The following is a 17,568-nucleotide window of genomic DNA, read 5'->3' on the forward strand; positions in this document are numbered from 1 at the left end:
GATATTAAGGAGGTGAAATCAAAGAAGAAAAAGGAAAACATGCATCCAGTGACAACAACACAAATGAGGAAGATGTGGAACAATTGGAAGTATTGTTGGCTAGAACATTCCACAGAGGCAAAGGTAAATTCAACGGTAAGCTCCCTATCATTTGTTTTAATTGCAATGAAGTAGGACATATTGCTGCAAGGTGTACACAATAGAAGAACCACAAAGAAGGAAACAAGTACAAGAATAAAAGAGAAGATGATAGCGAAGATTACAAGGACAAAGGCAAAAGATGCTACATTGTTGAAGAAGATTATGATGAGAATGATGATGAGGTAGTCTATGTAGCCATGAAGGATGAATCAGATGAAGATGAAACAACATCATTGGTAACCTGTGTGAACAAAAATGACAAATGGATCATAGACAGTGGATGCTCACATCATATGACAGGAGATAAAAGTAAGTTTATTACCTTTACCCAGTATGATGGAAATAGTGTTAGATTTGAAAATAATGCTCCTTATCAAATCAAAGAAAAAGGTTCTATTAAACTTACAGAGAAAATTTCATGTGGTAATGTATACTATGTTGAAGGACTAAACTACAATTTGTTGAGTGTGTCACAATTAGGTAGTATAGGTTGCAAATTATAATTTGGAAACAAAATTGCCAAAATCTATGATACTGATGGAAATATGATAGGAAAAGGCGAACAAACTAAGAATAATCTATTTTAGCTAGATATAGAAGATGCAACCTATCTCATTGTTAAATTTGATGATGTTTGGTTATGGCATAAAAGGTTATGTCATGTTAACTTTGACAATATAATTAGCATTAGCAAAAAGAAGAAAGTCAGGGGTTTGCCTAAGCTAAAGAAGCTTGAAAACACAATGTGCAAACAATGTTAACTAGGAAAGATGACCAAGTTAAGTTTCAAAATAAAAGACTACACTTCCAAAGAAGTTAAAGAGTTAGTGCATACTAACTTATGTAGCCCAACAGAAGTACTAAGCTACCAAGGAGACACATACATAATGTTATTTGTGGATGATTATTCTAAGATGATGATTGTCATGTTCTTGAAGCAAAAATATGATGCATTTCAAATGTTTAAGTGGTATTTGGCTAGGGTTAAGAAAGAAACAGAAAAGAGTCTTGAAGTGTCTGAGATCAGACAAAGGAGGAGAGTTTACATCAAAAGAGTTTAAGACATTTTGCAATGTCAAAGGAATCAAGAGACAAACATCAGAACCAAGAACTCCCCCACAAAATGGGATTGCAGAAAGAAGGAATAGATCAGTGATAGACTATGCTAGAACATTAATGATGGAAAAAAATGTTGCTCTGAAGTCTTGGAGAGAAGTTGTAAGTATTGTTGTTTACACCCTGAATCGAGTGCAAGTCAAGAAAGGTACAAATGCAACACCTTTTGAATTATGGTATGGTCACTCACCTAATGTAAAACATTTCAAAGTGTTTGGTTGTAAATGTTATATTCTTAAAAATACTAGAAATGGCAAGTTTGATACAAAGAGTGATGAAGGCATATTCCTTGGATACTCCACTAGAAGTAAAGCATATAAGTGCTTGAATACTAACAATAACAAGATTGTGGAGAGTGCAAATGTATGAGCATGCAGAAGTCCAAGTTGATGAATTTAAGAAACCAAAATATTATAGAACTTTTGTATACTTCTATGAAGGAATGATTGTTGAAGATGATGATATCAATCAAGTTGGGAATCAACAACAAATTTTAGTATCAGCTGAGTCACAACCAATAAACGTCGAGCTGCATTCAGAAGCCGAGTTACAGAATGAAGAAAATGCACATTCTAACTCTGAAATCAGTACACATGGAAGAGATAATGAAATACCAAATGGTGATTTGCAAAGTGACTCTGAAGCTGAAGAACCAAATATGGAAAGAAGGACAAAACCAAGATTATCCAAATATGTGAGAAGACGTCACCTTGCAGAACGAATCATTGGTGACAAGGAAGTTGGACCAATGACAAGGAATAGACTAAGGAATGAATCATGTCTGCTAAGCAAGATTGAGCCCAAAATAGTGAAAGATGCACTACAAGATGATAACTAGCATAAAGCTATGGAAGAGGAGATAGATCAGATTGAGAAAAACAAAACCTAGACCCTAGTTCCTAGACCAGCTAATAAAAATGTAATTGGCATCAAATGGGTCTTTAGAAACAAACTTGATGAGAATGTTGAGATAACAAGAAACAAGGCTGGACTAGTCTGCAAAGGCTATGCACAAGAAGGACTAGACTATGGGGAAACATTTGCCCCTATTGCAAGAATGGAAAGAGTAATAACACTACTTGCATATGATGCTTACAAAGGTTTCAAAGTCTACCAAATGGATGTAAAGTCTTCTTTTCTGAATGGTATACTAAAAGAGAAAGTCTACATAGAACAACCAAAGGGATTTGTTGATGACATCAACAAGGATATGGTTTGCAAATTGCATAAAGCACTCTATGGTTTGAAGCAAGCACCTAAAGCATGGTATGAGACTGTACAAATATCTTGTGAAGATAAGATTTGAAAGAACAGATGACAACAACCTGTACATCAAGGCAGAAAAAGGTAAAGACATTTTGATATCTGAAATCTTTGTTGATGATATAATTTTGGGAGGAAAAGATATTCTATACAAATATTTTGCTGATCAAATGAAACATGAGTTTGAGATGTCAATGTTTGGAGAAATCAAATTCTTTGTTGGATTGCAAGTACATCGATTGAAGCATGGTATATTTGTGACCCAATCAAAATACATCAAGGAGATACTCAAGACATTTGGATTAGAAGACTCAAAACTAGTCAATACACCAATGGTAACAAAACATAAGTTATCCAAGAATGATGAGTCAACTAAAGTGAATCAGACAATGTATAGATCAATTATTGGAAAGTTGCAGTATGTTGTACATAGTAGACCGGATATTGCATTAACAGTTGGAATAGTGGCGAGATTTTTTGCTAACCCAAGAGAAAATCATCTAATGGCAGTAAAGAGAATACTAAGGTACCTAAAAGGAACTTATGACTTTGGTTTTTACTACAAGAGGAGTGAAAAGTTTGAGTTGAAAGTCTACACTAATGTAAGTTGGGGAGGTAATATTGATGACAGAAAAAGCACCAGCGGAGGAGCACTTTTCTTAGGTAAAAGATTGATTACTTGAACCAAAAAAAAGCAAAGTTGTACCTCACAGTCCACAACAGAAGCTAAGTATGTTGCCGCTGCTATCAACTACACCAATATTGTATGGATCAAACATCTGTTGCAAGGTATGAAGGAAGAGGTAATTGGACCTGTGATACTCTATTGTGATAACACAAGTGTCATCAACATATAAAAAAATTATGTGATGCATGCCAAAACAAAGCATATTGCAATTAAGTATCACTATGTAAGAGAATTGGTGGAAGACAAGCAAGGATGGAATATGTTAGGTCAAAGGAAGAAATTGTTGATATCTTCACAAAAGCACTACCTAAATATGCTTTTGAGTATCTTAGAGGTAAGTTAGGGGTGATACCTCTATCCAAGGCTATTTGAGAAAAAATAAGACTGCCCTGCATCAAATGAGTTAATTGTTGGCATATTACAAATTGATGCAGAGGATATTTACTTTAGGATCATGCCTGAAGTAATCAAAGTGCTTAAGTTCCAAATCAGTCGCAAGCAAGGTGACAGAAAAAGGAATTGGAGTACCTACAAATGCTATACTTGCATGTCAAGATGTTGAAACAATAAGTCTTTGGCATTGTTGTCAAAGAGGGAGAAGTGATAAAGAACTGATCAAATCTACAAGATCAATTGGATAGAGGGAGAAGTAGAAGTAGTTGTTACCAGAATAGCAGAACATGATAATGTAAGAGGGAGTCAGTGAACAGTGGTTATCAGATACATTAAAAAAGGGAATGTTCAAATATGCAAAGGAAATCACAGCTCAGAGGGAGAAAACAATACAAACAAGAATCAATCAGAGGAATAGCAAAACAAAAAGGGAGAAGACAGTTTATCAACAAAGAATTTAGAGGGAGTCATAAGTTAACTTATACTGTTGATAATGAATAGTTTTGAATAAAGTTTTCTTTTTGACATTTGATTTACTATTTTAACCTAGTTGGCATTTTGATAACTTGGTTGATCAGTTTGATTTGCCATCAATGCCAAAAAGGGAGATTGTTGGAAATCTAATTAAAAATCATTGAAAGAAGAAGATTGATTGCAAAGATGAAGATTGTTAATAAAGAATGTTTTCCATCATTGTTTTGTCATTGATGTCAAGCCTACTATTTGTTGGAATGACAATTGTTTATAAGATCCAAGTACTATCACTTAGTTAATTGATGAAGAGGACTTAATCAACAAGATGTAACAAGAGTACCTTAGAGAAAGGTTGAGTTATGGTTTTGTAAAAAAATGCAATGATCAGTTAAGACAATGGTAAAATGATGTATTGATAATATACTTGAAGATACAGAGGTTGGCCACATTTAGAAACATTGGAGGAATAAGTTGCAACAAGGTTGACTGCAAAGCTTAACTAAGTTCATTAGTGAGTGTCGAGCAAGCTAGTTCGAGCCAAGCAGATTTTTAGTTAGTGTCAAGCAAAAGCAAATTCTAGTGTATGTTGAGTGATATAGAAGGAGTCGAGCATGTTCAGGTGCCAAGCAAAGTAATAGGTGTCGAGCATAAGTAAAACTTAGTGGATGCCAAGTGAATCCACAGTAGGTGTCGAGCATCAATAAAACGTAGTTGATGCCAAGAAACATAATATGTGTTGAGCACCAGAATTTCAATAGTGCCGAGCTACTGCATTATTGGAAAAGTCAAAGATTTGCCAGATCTGAGCCGACAAGTTTGTTACCTTGAATTTTGTGAACTCGTTGGAGGATAAGGAGGATGAGTTGGTGGCACATAATTTTATATAAACTGCTTTTGAGCGAATTCAAAAGGATTCTTCATGATGTTTCTAAAAGGAGCAAGATGTGGGTTAGATTCAATGAATCCTACCTAATCTATTCGAACTAAAATTAAAGGAGGGAAGAATCGAGCGAGAAAAGCAATTCCAGACTTCTATTTAAGGAGTCATAGGCCAAGAAGCTAGAGCTGCTAGAGTGTCAAAATTACGAAGTGGTTGAAAGGTGTCAAGGAGAAGACATCAAGAGAAGAAGGAAGAACATGGCACAGATACTTTGCTTCGATAAGTGGTCATATAGGAGATTGCACTGGTACATTGAGCATGGAGACTCAAGGAGATAAAGCTTGAAAAGAGAACAAGTTGTCAGAGCTGCAAAGACTAAAAGCCAGGCAAATTGTGAAGAGTTGAACAGAGATCTAAAATCTACAAGATAAGTTGTGAATTGTAATCAGGTCAAAAGCCCTTCTTGTTACTCTCTAACAATTGTGCAAGCTAGCATAAAATCCTATGGACTTAGGTTGGTTTAACAACCATTTGTAAAGCCTTTAACAAGATGGCATTCCAAGTGAATGTTCTAAAATCCTCTAACCAAGCCCATTTCTAACAGAGTGATTAAAAATCCTTTAACTAAGTCACATTTAACAGTGTGTTGTAGCCTTTAACAGAGCAGGGCTTTCACAAGGCATCACTTCAAAAGAGTGAAAATTGAGTAGCATGTTACTGGCGATTTTTCCCAAATTGGGTTTCCACGTAAATCATTGTGTTATGTGTTGATCTTTCATGTGTTATGATTGCATGTTGATTTACAATAACTTGTTAAGTAGAAAAGTTTAAGCTAGGATGAATGAACAGTTAAATAGGCTCACTTTACTTGATGAAAAAGTTTTAATTGGACATTTGGACCTTAAATAACTGATTCACACCCCCGCCCACCCACCCCTCTTAGTTATTCTAAAGTGTTTCTAACAATTGGTATTAGAGTCATCTGCTAATTTAGTTTAAAGGTACTAGAAGCAGGAAGCTCAAAATGTCCAAAAGAGAAGTTTCCAAGCTTAACAGAGATAACTTTGTTGCATCGCAAGGCCTAATGAAACTACACCTTGGATCAATAGGTGATAATGCAAAAACCTCAATTGGAGTAGAACATATAGATCCAGTGAGACCCCTTTCTGCAGATGATTTGAACAAAAGGAAGGAGCACAATCAGGCAATGTTGGAGACACCCTCTGCACTTAACTATGTTGAATTTGATGACATCAAAGGATGTGATTGTACATTCAAAATGTAGAATGCCTTATCAAGCATCTATGGAGGAGATCAAAATGTTCAAAGAGCAAAAAGAAAAAGCCTCAAAGGAAAGTTTGATGACATGAAAATGGAGGAAGGTGAGAATGCTGCTCAATATGCCTCTAGAATGAAAGAAGTGGTAAGTGCAATAAGAAGTTTGGGTGGTCATTTGGAAGATGATACTATCTACAGCAAATACTTAAGAACCCTGCTCCCCATCTATGCTATTAGAGTTTCAACATATTAAAACTCTTATTTGCTCCTAAAGTCCACTTAAATTCTTTTATATCCCCTCTCATCATTTCAATCAAGGGTCCACAAATACTGTCAAAACCTCTAATAAACTTTATGTAAAAACTAGTCAGCCCATAAAAAGATCTTACCTATGTACATTTGTGACCGATCTTCCGTACTGGTGGTAATCCATCAAGCACATTATCTGACACAATATCTAAAAACTCTTCCAACAAATCTATAGCTTTTGTAGGTGCTTATTCTACTTCCTCTACCATATTTTGGAATTATAGCAATACACATATGTACGCACCTCATACCCTCTAGGAACTCATTTCCATCAACATAACAAACTCTAGCAGCACTACATACCCTTTCATCTATATCCTTCAATACCTTCAGCTTATATTTCACTCCATCCTTTATCAAAGTATAGGTAATTGCACGTCCATCATGTATAGCATGTCTATCAAACTAACATAGCCTACCCTACAACATGACATGTCCATAAGTATGATGTCACACAACACCTCATCCTGGTAGCTTCCAATCTTAAACTTCACTAAGCATTTTTCATCGACCATAACCTTGTGGTCATCTTTCACCCAAGTAATACAGTATGGATGCAGGTGTGTCTACCTCTTCAGGTTTTCATTTGTGACCATCTTTTCTAACACTAGATTGTCAAGATTCTCCCACCATCAATTATCACATCACAACACTTATCTTCACATTTGCACCTTGTGTAAAACAGGCCCCTCATTTGATCTGGTACATTCTCACCACTTAGCAAGACTCTTATGTTAACTAGGACTTCTCTTTTAGCATCTTCAAAATGTAATCAATTGGATCTTCATCAACATGCACAACTCTGGAATGACCCTCAATTCTTCTATTAGTCCTTCCTTGGCGCTGGGAACATTCACATTTTTATGCCCTTCTTCTATGCAATCTAAACCTTGGAGAGAACCATGTGGTCAAGCATGTTTGAGTTTGGAATGGTACTACAATAGATGTTTTACATTTGTGAACATCAGCTAGATGCAATAAATGCCAAGTTTTCCATCTATTTACATGGCAAGCATGTTCTAAACCACTACTCATGAATATGGATTAATGAATTTTACTCAAAAACTACAAAGTTGAATCTTGATAGCAATATCACAAAATTTATTTTTCTTGTTGTGAAAACTATCTATTGCTTATCAACTGTCTTATAGTTTTGCTTTTTAAAGTGTACTCCCACTTAAAGTTGCTTTATGATTATAATTTAAATCTTTAATTATTATATGTTGCTTAGGAGATCTTATTTACTTAACTTTTTGCTTAGAAAAGTATTTTACATTCAATACCAAAAAATATTTTAAGATCTATTTTAATTTTTCAAATATTATGTTCTACAATATGAAGGAATTTTATTAACGTAATAATTATTTTATTTCATTTTAGAACTGGTTTTGTTTTTATTTACTTACAAGTTGCCTTAATTTCTTTAAGAGAAGTTATATAATTTTATTTGAATATTATTTTATATTAAAATTATTTTATTTAATTAAGAACTATATTATAGTCACGTCATAATCCTCAATCCCACCTACTGAAATCCTCCTAAATGCCACTACAAAATACCTCCCCGTACTTCAATGGGCTGGCTGGTGTTTTTGATTCGTACAAGCTACATCAGCGAGAGATAGCCACATCAATATATTTTCAATTTCCAGCCAAATCTTATCATAGACTTTTCAAAATTGCAAATGTCTACCTAAATCGCCATCCTCTATCGTACTGACTGTGGGGTTAAGGTATACGTGCATCACTTGCATTTTTTGCAACACTATTAGGTGCCTCCTACAAGGAACGCGAGGTAATCTCGTATAACTGTTAGTGATCTGAGACCCAAAAACAGATTGTCACGTTTCGTGGAAGCTGAAAGGGTCCATTTAAATTCATTTCCAGTATCTTACAAAATATTTTATAGATAATTAGCATGCAAGCTTGCTCTTCTGCAAATTTGTTAATAAATGAGAAAAACATGGAATATTCTCAAGTTCCAGTCCTCAGACACTTTACAAGTAGTTTAACTGGAGTAGAAATTAAATGCAAAATATTATGTAAACCTTAAAATCTTGTACAAAATAAAATTGCTTCGTTGCATTCCTTGACATGTCATAAGTTGTGTTCTCAAGGAAAAGATACGGTACAGCGATCCTCTATAACTAAGAAACATTCTAACGCGCCATCTGTTTGTAATTGAACACCATGCAATTCAGTATAACCGAGAATATAAAGAAACGGCACAGCTGTGTGATCAACACAAATACCCTAATAGACTTGTTCGGAATTTTACTTTTTAACTTTTCCTGAGATGTCTTTCAAGATGTGAGGTATTTCATAAAAGGGATCAAAATTAGATAAACTATAGAAAAAAAGATTATTATGTACAAGAAACTTGGTGCTATAAATAACACATTAGCCTTAGCTATGGAAAGAATATTGAGCAAACCGTTGGAATGTCCATGACATCATCCTGCTTTGCATAAATTACTATACATTTTGCCATTGCAGCCTCCATCTTGAGACTTACTATACATCAGTTTAACAAAATGCACAAAAGATTTCCAATTGTCAGCCCGGAATAATGCCTCTTTCATTCGGAAATATGTGAATGCTCTCATGACTTGTGGACGTTGGTAAGCATTCATCGCAATTTGACAGAACGCCTCCTATAGTATCGCATCAAAATCACAATAATGAGAGGCGTCGTGTATAAGTGGAAGAAAAGCTTAAGGAACAAGGTGTATGGAACCGATGAAGTCTAAAGCCATTTTATATTTAGGGGATTTCAAGGTTCAAAAACATCAAAGGATCTGAATGGCACAAATAGATGAAACTAAGAAGTCATTTTTTACTGAGACATATTTGGCATGACCAATGTCACAATAAGAACAAATGAAGTTTGATAAAAACACAAAACAGGATCAAATGGAGAAGAAAGAAAAGAAAAGAAATTCTGCACAGAATATCACAATCGTATGCAATAATGTCTATTCTCCAATATCAATTAGTGTATAACAACAGAACATATATAGCACAAGAGCAAAGAAAGTTACCTTGTCAAATCGTTGAATTGCGTTTTCACCAGTTAAAGATATATTTCCTTGCAATGCAACTTCTCTTATCTGTAAAATAGTAGAGGTGTTCAGAATTAGGTAGCAGAATGGAACAGCAGCTTGCACAGGGGAAGCAAAAGCGGCCAATATATATAACTCATAGCAATCAGAGAATAGACCGCACAAACTACAACTAGTCAGCTGCAATTCCCGCGTTGGAAGAGATGAAGGGAAATTTGATCTCCTATTCTCCAGTTGTTAGCAATAGTAGCAAGAGAAAATGCCAAAAGAACACTGGGGTCGATAAAAACACCCTAAGATCCTCACCGTAGCACCATATTAGATAGCAATCAAGGATCAAATAGTCAATTGTCTATTAAAAAACTCTGATGTGTTTTGACATGAATCTGGAGCAACAAAATTAAAATGAATGGAAACCTACACCCAAACAAGGACTCAAAGTTTCTTTCCAACACTGGAAACGTTCAATCAGAACCCAACCTCACAAAAAGTACCACTAAGAATTCTGCCTTTTCATCAGAGACTGAAAAATCCATTCACATAGACATCAGTGCACGTGTCTTACAAACATGCATCACACTAGCCTAACCAAATTCCAATAAGCTTGATGAACATACAATAAATGAGAGAACTTACAGTGTTGTTCGAAAATAGGAAACACTTACCTGCTTAAGAAGACCTTCTGGACTGCAATGGCAGATCTCTGGCTGTTCGCTGTCAAGCATCTCCAAACAACTGATAACACATGTTTTGAGATACTGAATCTTCTATTTAAAAATATTAATTGATAAACACAACTTCAGAGCATACGATGCAATATTTAAAAACCTTATAACGAAATTTTGAGTTGCATTTACTAGTTGATTTGTTCAATGACTATATTCATTAATATTCCAAGATAAATAATACTTAATGTTGGCAAACTCACGGAACATTAATTGCTGTCCCATGTCTTGCAAAGACTGCAGCTATTGAGTCATAACCATTCCTGTAGGCAGTATTATAATACCCAGCAGTAAGCTCTGCTGCATGAGACTCTGTATGATACCACCAATGTATTCCAGCAATTTTTGCCACTAAGAGAACCGAGTCTGGTGCATCTCTTTGGTGTGTCTTCAATACCTTAACAGCTTTACTAAGGATACAATCAGCATGTTCAACCAGCTTTCCACTGTACCACTCCTGCAAAAAGCTAAAATCAAGCTTTTTTATTGTTTCTTACATTCAATATGCACATATGAGATGCTGTTAACTCTTTCATCTCCAGATAACTTCATCCCTATCAAAAATTTAAAATATAAAAGCACATTTCGTCACTAATGTTGCTAAATCCCTCTATGGTCTTCTCTGTCGGAAATGACGGCAGATGAAGTATCATACTTTCCTATTTTATTCATTAGTACTTCTGAACAAATTCAAAGACAATATGCTTTTTACTGGTATATAGATGCAAAATAAATGCACAGAAATGCTCATAATTCAAAAGAAAGCTCGAAATACCAGGAAGAATTGTCCATAATCTGACAAGAATGTTCCCTGCCCATCCTTGAAAAATGGTTCTCCCAAAGGAAAGCTGTTGTAGCTACCAGCACCTTGTGGCCCAGTGAATCCCCATTCAGGCTTCCCTGCCTGAAATGCAGTTTGCTTCAAGTCTTCCATCCTGCAACATACAACCTTTGAAGGAGATTATAAATTGTGAAGGAAATAGTTACTTGCCAATAACTGGGACACTTGGAAATGCAAGAATCTGGTACAGACCATTTAAGTAATCTAGTAAAGAAATGTCCTCACATGTATTTGTCATAGCATTGGAATTCTCCAATGCCCGGGAACTTCCATCTGCCATCATAAAATGGATGTGCAGGGTACCTGTATACCAAAGTCAAATTTGATCATGCCAGGAGAATTTAGCATACAAAAGAAATTTTCAGAAACATTTGTGCCCTTCTATATTTGGCAAGAATTAATTAAACAGAAAGCAATTTTTTTAAACTGTCCAACAAAGAGATTTCCAACGGAACAACCGATGCAGTCTGTACTACAATTTCATTTCTTTTTATATTTTGTTGAGTATGACCATTCTTAAGAAAACTGACCTGTTACAGGCCAGTTAAAAGTTGCCAGGTAGATACCAGAAGAAACTCACCTGGACCTGGTAACACGCATTACCACTTGTAAAGAGCAAGTAAAAGAAGTTGATAGCTGAGTCAAATGGGATGAATTAATTGATAAAATCTTTGTACCATCCATGGCTGAACTCCTTCCTAGATTCAAATCCTCCCACAAGACATCACATTGGAAGTGAGTAAAATACCACATCCAGCTTGCTGGGTTAGATGCATCCCAGCAGACAGAAGCTGGTACAGGTTCCATATCCATTTGATGGAATATATATAATAGTCCCCTCCTTGAAATTAAACTTAGCCTAGACCCTCCTAATCGATTTAGTAGTTCCATTTCAAGATTACCCTTGGGCTTCCCACTGAATTCACTTTTAAGATTAAATATTCAAAAATATTTGAATATTTATAGGGTAAAATGCAAGGTGAAATCTGTGATGAGAATTGCAAGAAAGAACAAACAAGAAATAGGTGAAGATTGATTAATTTTCAGCTGGTAATTAGTAATTACATAATCAAATGGGCATTCCACATAACCATATCACTGAAAGCTTTGAAAAATATTAGTTTAATTAAATTTACTAAACAAGAAATAGGTGAAGATTGATTAATTTTCAGCTGGTAATTAGTAATTACATAATCAAATGGGCATTCCACATAACCATATCACTGAAAGCTTTGAAAAATATTAGTTTAATTAAATTTACTAAACCCTTTTGCTATTCACTGTTGGTGTGGAATATAATACTAACCAAGCAAGCAGCTTAATATATGTTTGAAGCTGAGCATAGTTAAAGATTACCGCAGCACAGTGATTATTTTAGTTAACCTAAGAAAGAGAAATTGTAATCCTAAGAAAGGTGCAGCACTTTAGGAGACCATTTCTGACAGCGGGTTAGGTTTGATTGTGTTTCTTTAATCATATTTTACCTTGATTTGCTGCTTCAATTCAAATATCATTGATTAGTGGCTGCAGCACCTTTTGGGTACTGATTCAAGTTTGATTGGGTAGTGATACGAGTTTAATTGTGTAGTAATTCTTATTTAAAGTTTGCCACTTCCACAAAAGGGTTAAACAATATTAAAGCTCTCTGAAAACAGCATGGTCAGAATTCAATATTATGTTTGCATTTTAAAGAGCCCTAAAGCTAACGCTAGAACCCTACAATGAAAAGGAAATTTGATTATAACTATATTTACCTCTCCTTTTTGGCGGTTTTGTATTCATTTTTTTCTAGTTGATCCTCCTGCAGCACAATGAGTTGAATAATCCATCTACCCCAAGGAAAATGGGAGAGAAACATAGTCAAATATGGCCTTCAGAGTCTTCAGCAACTATTCTATATTGATTCTATGATTAAAGATGCAATATGATTGATGATAGGAAGTGACCTTCCAAACATCATCCTCAATTATTTATGGGTATGATGTGTCAACTTTCCTCTCAATCACAAGGGACATCCTCCAAGATTTTGGGATCACTAAAGACCTCACTGAAGAAAACATCATGACAACCTATTTCATTGACACAAAAATTGATTGGTTGTTTGCTGTGCTTGTAGGGAAGGAGGAAGTAGGCAGCCACTATTCTTTGGAGCACGTGATTTAACTCCTCCAGGTGGCAAAATTCTTGTAGATAATTGATGCAAGCTTCATTGGGGAGGATTTTAGGAAACTTGTGAACTAAAATGGGAGCTTCCTGTCAAATAGAAAGTGTGGAAGAATAAACAATACCTTAAGGATCATTGACCTCATAAATGTGTCGATGAGAGGTGGCTATGAATTTCAAAGCTCTAGTAAGAGCTCTAATGAAAGCTCTTGCGGTCAAAAATAGTGCACACAAACATGGTTCTATCTAAGCTACCAAGTTCCTAAAAATTGCCTGCCAAAGTGCAAAACTACTAAACAGATTTTAGTTCAAGGAAGAGATGAATTAGATTCACCCAAGATTTGGCCCAGGCACCCCAAATACATCGTGGGTCCAGCCCCATGCAGACCCAAAAGAATACAAGATATTTAAAAAATTTAAAAATGAGTTTTCGAGGCCATTCAGCTTTATAAAATTTCTTCTTCTAAATGCTTATGATTTTTCGATCTAAAAATGCTGTTGGAATGGTTGTTAAAGGATTTTCAGGCGAGTAGAGCAACTTTGTGCAACAAGCAGACAAATCATTAAAAATATATAATATTATAGTCATGTAATATTAAAAATATAAAATTTATTTATATAAGTATTTATATTATGTTTATATATATATAATATTTATAATATTATATTATATTATTCAATTGCATATTTATATATCTTTCATTTCTTGTATATTATGGTCAATCCCTAACCAATACCAAGACAAAAAAGCTTAAATATGGCATACTCAAGCCCTAAGTTGTTGGGACGGCTGTAAGTACACAGTACAGGGGCACAAGCAGAAAAAAAATTCCCTTGGGTACATGTGTTGGGTTGTGTGTGTGTGTCATTATTAATATATATAAATTAAAAAAATCAAAGAAAATACAAAATATACAGAGTTGTAAAACTAAATATATTTAATAGTTGATAAATATATTCACAAAATTATAATTAATGAATACTAAAGTCTAAAATACTATATATTAAGTTGGTAAGTTTGAAATTAATTTTTTTTTTTAAACTTTGTTTAATTATTTAATGTTGTTACAAATAAAGAAAAATAAACAATGTAAAATAGACTCTATGATTAAAAAAAATTAAAATGTAAATGACAATGTTAATTTTCTAATGGCCGTTAATTATGGCTTATGCCCGAAGCTTGACTCAAGGCTACTTCAGGTGTGATATTAAGAAATTTTCTGACTCAGGGCCATCTCAGGTGCCTACCCGGTTTGATGCCAGGCTATTTGCAAGTTTCAAAGAATTCTAAATTGCCTCTACAATTTCTTATGAAATGCTGACACTGTGATAGGCCCCAGGTAGGCACCCAGGCAAACCCAGTGCAGGTGTGCAGGGCCAAGGGAGCGTACGCAGTAACTGAGCTCAAGCCTCAAACCCATATTCAAGCATTAACCCAAACAAGTAACGTAGGTTTCAGTGGTTGAAATTGTCTAAGGTTGGTAGCATTGATTCAGCATGTATCTATTACCAAACTTTAAGCAAATTATCAACTTCTATCTTTAAGCGCAAAATTAATTTTGATGATACATTCCAGACTCCAGAGCAAAAACAAGGAATATTTTGATGTTTAAAGTTTGAATTATTAAATTATTCTTTCCCAAAATCTAAATCTTCTTGCCCACTCTTCATCTTTTTCATCCAATTGCAAACCTTATTTGTGCTCTACATGTGTTCCTTTCTGTAACTTGGTACTAAAAACAAAAAATATTTTAATTGATTCCACCTTTCATATGTAGCACAGCATACTTTTGCAAGGGATCGAGAAAAGGATGAACACCCTCTTCCCTTAGGCCAGCTTACTTTCATACTCTTGATGTATCTAACAAAAAAACAAATGTCTACATCTTTTCCATTTGGTAAATTAAACTCAAATGACATTGGACAGCTACCCTTACCCCCATAGTGTCAATCATAGAAACAATACTATTTGCATCTACCTTAACAATCAACCACACTTTATGCTAGTATATTACTTTCATATGTTACCATCCATCAGAAAACAAGCAGATAAAACAACTTTAAAATTTTCCGGATGTGCAACTGAGAATACCTGAGTTCACCAGATGGACCAAGGCCAATGGTAATTCCTTCAATTGTATTTTCCATAAATGTTTGAAATCTATCTATGAAACTGATCATTAAATCTTCATAGCATTCGACAGCTGTTCGGCCATAGAACAGAGGTATTTGATCAACACCAATCGACAGATATTCATCGCTAGGGTAACCATGTCTATCTCTGTAATAGATATCCTTGTTCATATTTCCAATCTGCACATTGTAAATATTGAGGCACAGGATTATAGAAATTTTGAATGTCATGTTTGGTACAATAGCTCCTACAGAACTTCCTTCTGAATTTAAAAATGAAGAGTGTACCGAAGTTGTGGAATTGTACAGCATGAATACAGTAGAAAAGTCAACTCAGTTATAAACAAATTATAAATACCTCTGCAACCCACAGTGGTAGGCTGATGTTTACTCTTGGACTTGAAAAGGGGTACAAGCATGCATGGAATGATAAGACTACATGCAATTTTAGGCCTGCCTCACATGTCATCTTAAACAAATCCTCATATACTGACCAATCATATTGCATAGGTGAAACACGTTCAACAACTCCCCACCAAACCTCAACCATGACCCCATGTACACCAGCCAACTTCAATGCACGTAGTGACACGGACAAAGCCTTAAGTCTGTAACATTAAGCAAGGAAAGAAGACTAATGTGTCAAGCTTCACAATATTCTGGAGGAAGAAAGAGCCACCTTGTGATCTGATTAAGCTGTTAAAACATAAAAGGAAACGAAATATGCATAAAATGAAAAATTTGTATTTTTACAAAGCCGAGGACTCTGCAATAATCCTTCATCAACACAAACATAAAAGAGGTGAGAAATAACATCTCTACTACATACCGTTTAATTTTTACAACCCCTGAGTCAGTTATTCCAAACGTGTCTAATGGCATCATGACAAAGACAGGGACCCTTCTTTTATTTGATTTGTCTAAGCAATGTGAGCTGCCCTCCTCATGATCTGCCATACTGTACATAACCCTTAAAGTAAGCATAACATTTTGTCAACAAAGAGAAAACCAAAAACAACATGACTTATTGCCTAGATTGTAATCCCTATTGGACCATATAAGCATCACAGCAATATATGATTTAGGCATTAATGATTATGGTGTCTCATATGTTGTATTTTAAGAAATAAAATTGAACTTATGATAAGACCTTTGGCACCAACCATGAAGTATCATTATATTATTCCAAGTACTTACAGACAAATAGATAAACTTAACACGTTGTTATCTCAAATCACTAACAAAAAAAATCCTTGAAGTACCCTTCAAGTATCAAAATTCTACCTAGTGGCATAAGCAGGAAAGTACAAGTCAACATTAGCAAGAATAAATTGTTATAAGCATGGTGTGAAGATCTAAAATAAGTAACAGACATCTGATAATACTGGTGATAATTTTTACAGCAAGAGAATTTGATCCATGCCAACTATATCTTCTAACAGTTTCCAATTATTAAACCCAAAAAGAACCCATTTTTTGGAAAGTGTCCATCTCATAATGCTGCTTTTGGTTTATTTCTAAATGTCTTACACAGTCAAAGTGAAAAGCAATGTGTAAGTATTTAAAGATGAACTGATTATCAAAATATATAAGTCTGATGTGTATACCAAACAGAAAAATCAGCATATTCATGCCATTACTTTGGGTGGAGTTTTGAGATCCCAAGTTAAATGTCGAACTTAAACGAAGAGATTAAGCTTTGCATAACAAAGAGACAAATAACATGCAAAGGTTTGGAGTACTGGGAGAAACAGAGCATAAGTTTCTAACTACTGGTAGGAGCTGATGATGAAGATTGTGACAATGCAACTGTATATGGAGTGTTAATTAGCAGTTCAGCTGCAGTTCCCAAGAGAGCAAGGCCCCTTTTAATGATACTGCATAGAGCAGTCTTTCAGAAAGGGCAGAAAAAGCCCCAGCAAAGGATTAAAAATCAGACTTTTATTTCAGCAAGGATTTTCTGTCCCCACCAGGAACAAAAACAGAGTTAGCAATAGCAGTGAAGGGCTTGCTTCATAAAGAAGAATGTACTGCTAGGAAAGCACATATGCAGGAGGACAAGCCCAAGGAAGAAAGTTTTCTCAACACAATAAAAATACTTA

At 34.9% G+C, this 17,568-nt stretch overlaps 1 protein-coding gene across 2 annotated transcripts in view; it reads right to left on the minus strand.

Annotated features, from left to right (window-relative positions):
* Positions 1-8,858: 8,858 nt before the first annotated feature.
* Positions 8,859-17,568, minus strand: part of BAM4 (beta-amylase 4) — a 38,100-nt gene continuing 29,390 nt past the window's right edge. The window contains exons 2-10 of one of the 2 annotated variants that reach the window (XM_089822026.1): positions 16,296-16,424; positions 15,825-16,074; positions 15,426-15,646; positions 11,396-11,473; positions 11,105-11,264; positions 10,533-10,786; positions 10,270-10,339; positions 9,584-9,652; positions 8,859-9,196 (exon numbers count right to left, since the gene is read on the minus strand). In XM_089822026.1, the coding sequence (XP_089678152.1) occupies positions 8,996-9,196; positions 9,584-9,652; positions 10,270-10,339; positions 10,533-10,786; positions 11,105-11,264; positions 11,396-11,473; positions 15,426-15,646; positions 15,825-16,074; positions 16,296-16,424 (1,432 nt within the window). In that variant the 3' untranslated portion in view covers positions 8,859-8,995. Of the gene's footprint in view, positions 9,197-9,583; positions 9,653-10,269; positions 10,340-10,532; positions 10,787-11,104; positions 11,265-11,395; positions 11,474-15,425; positions 15,647-15,824; positions 16,075-16,295; positions 16,437-17,568 lie in introns of both variants that reach the window. The other variant, XM_089822024.1, reaches the window with a different exon arrangement.

This window comes from Cupressus sempervirens, chromosome 3 (genome assembly GCF_028749045.1).
Source record: "Cupressus sempervirens isolate cs-2001-9-10 chromosome 3, ASM2874904v1, whole genome shotgun sequence".
NCBI lineage: Eukaryota > Viridiplantae > Streptophyta > Pinopsida > Cupressales > Cupressaceae > Cupressus > Cupressus sempervirens.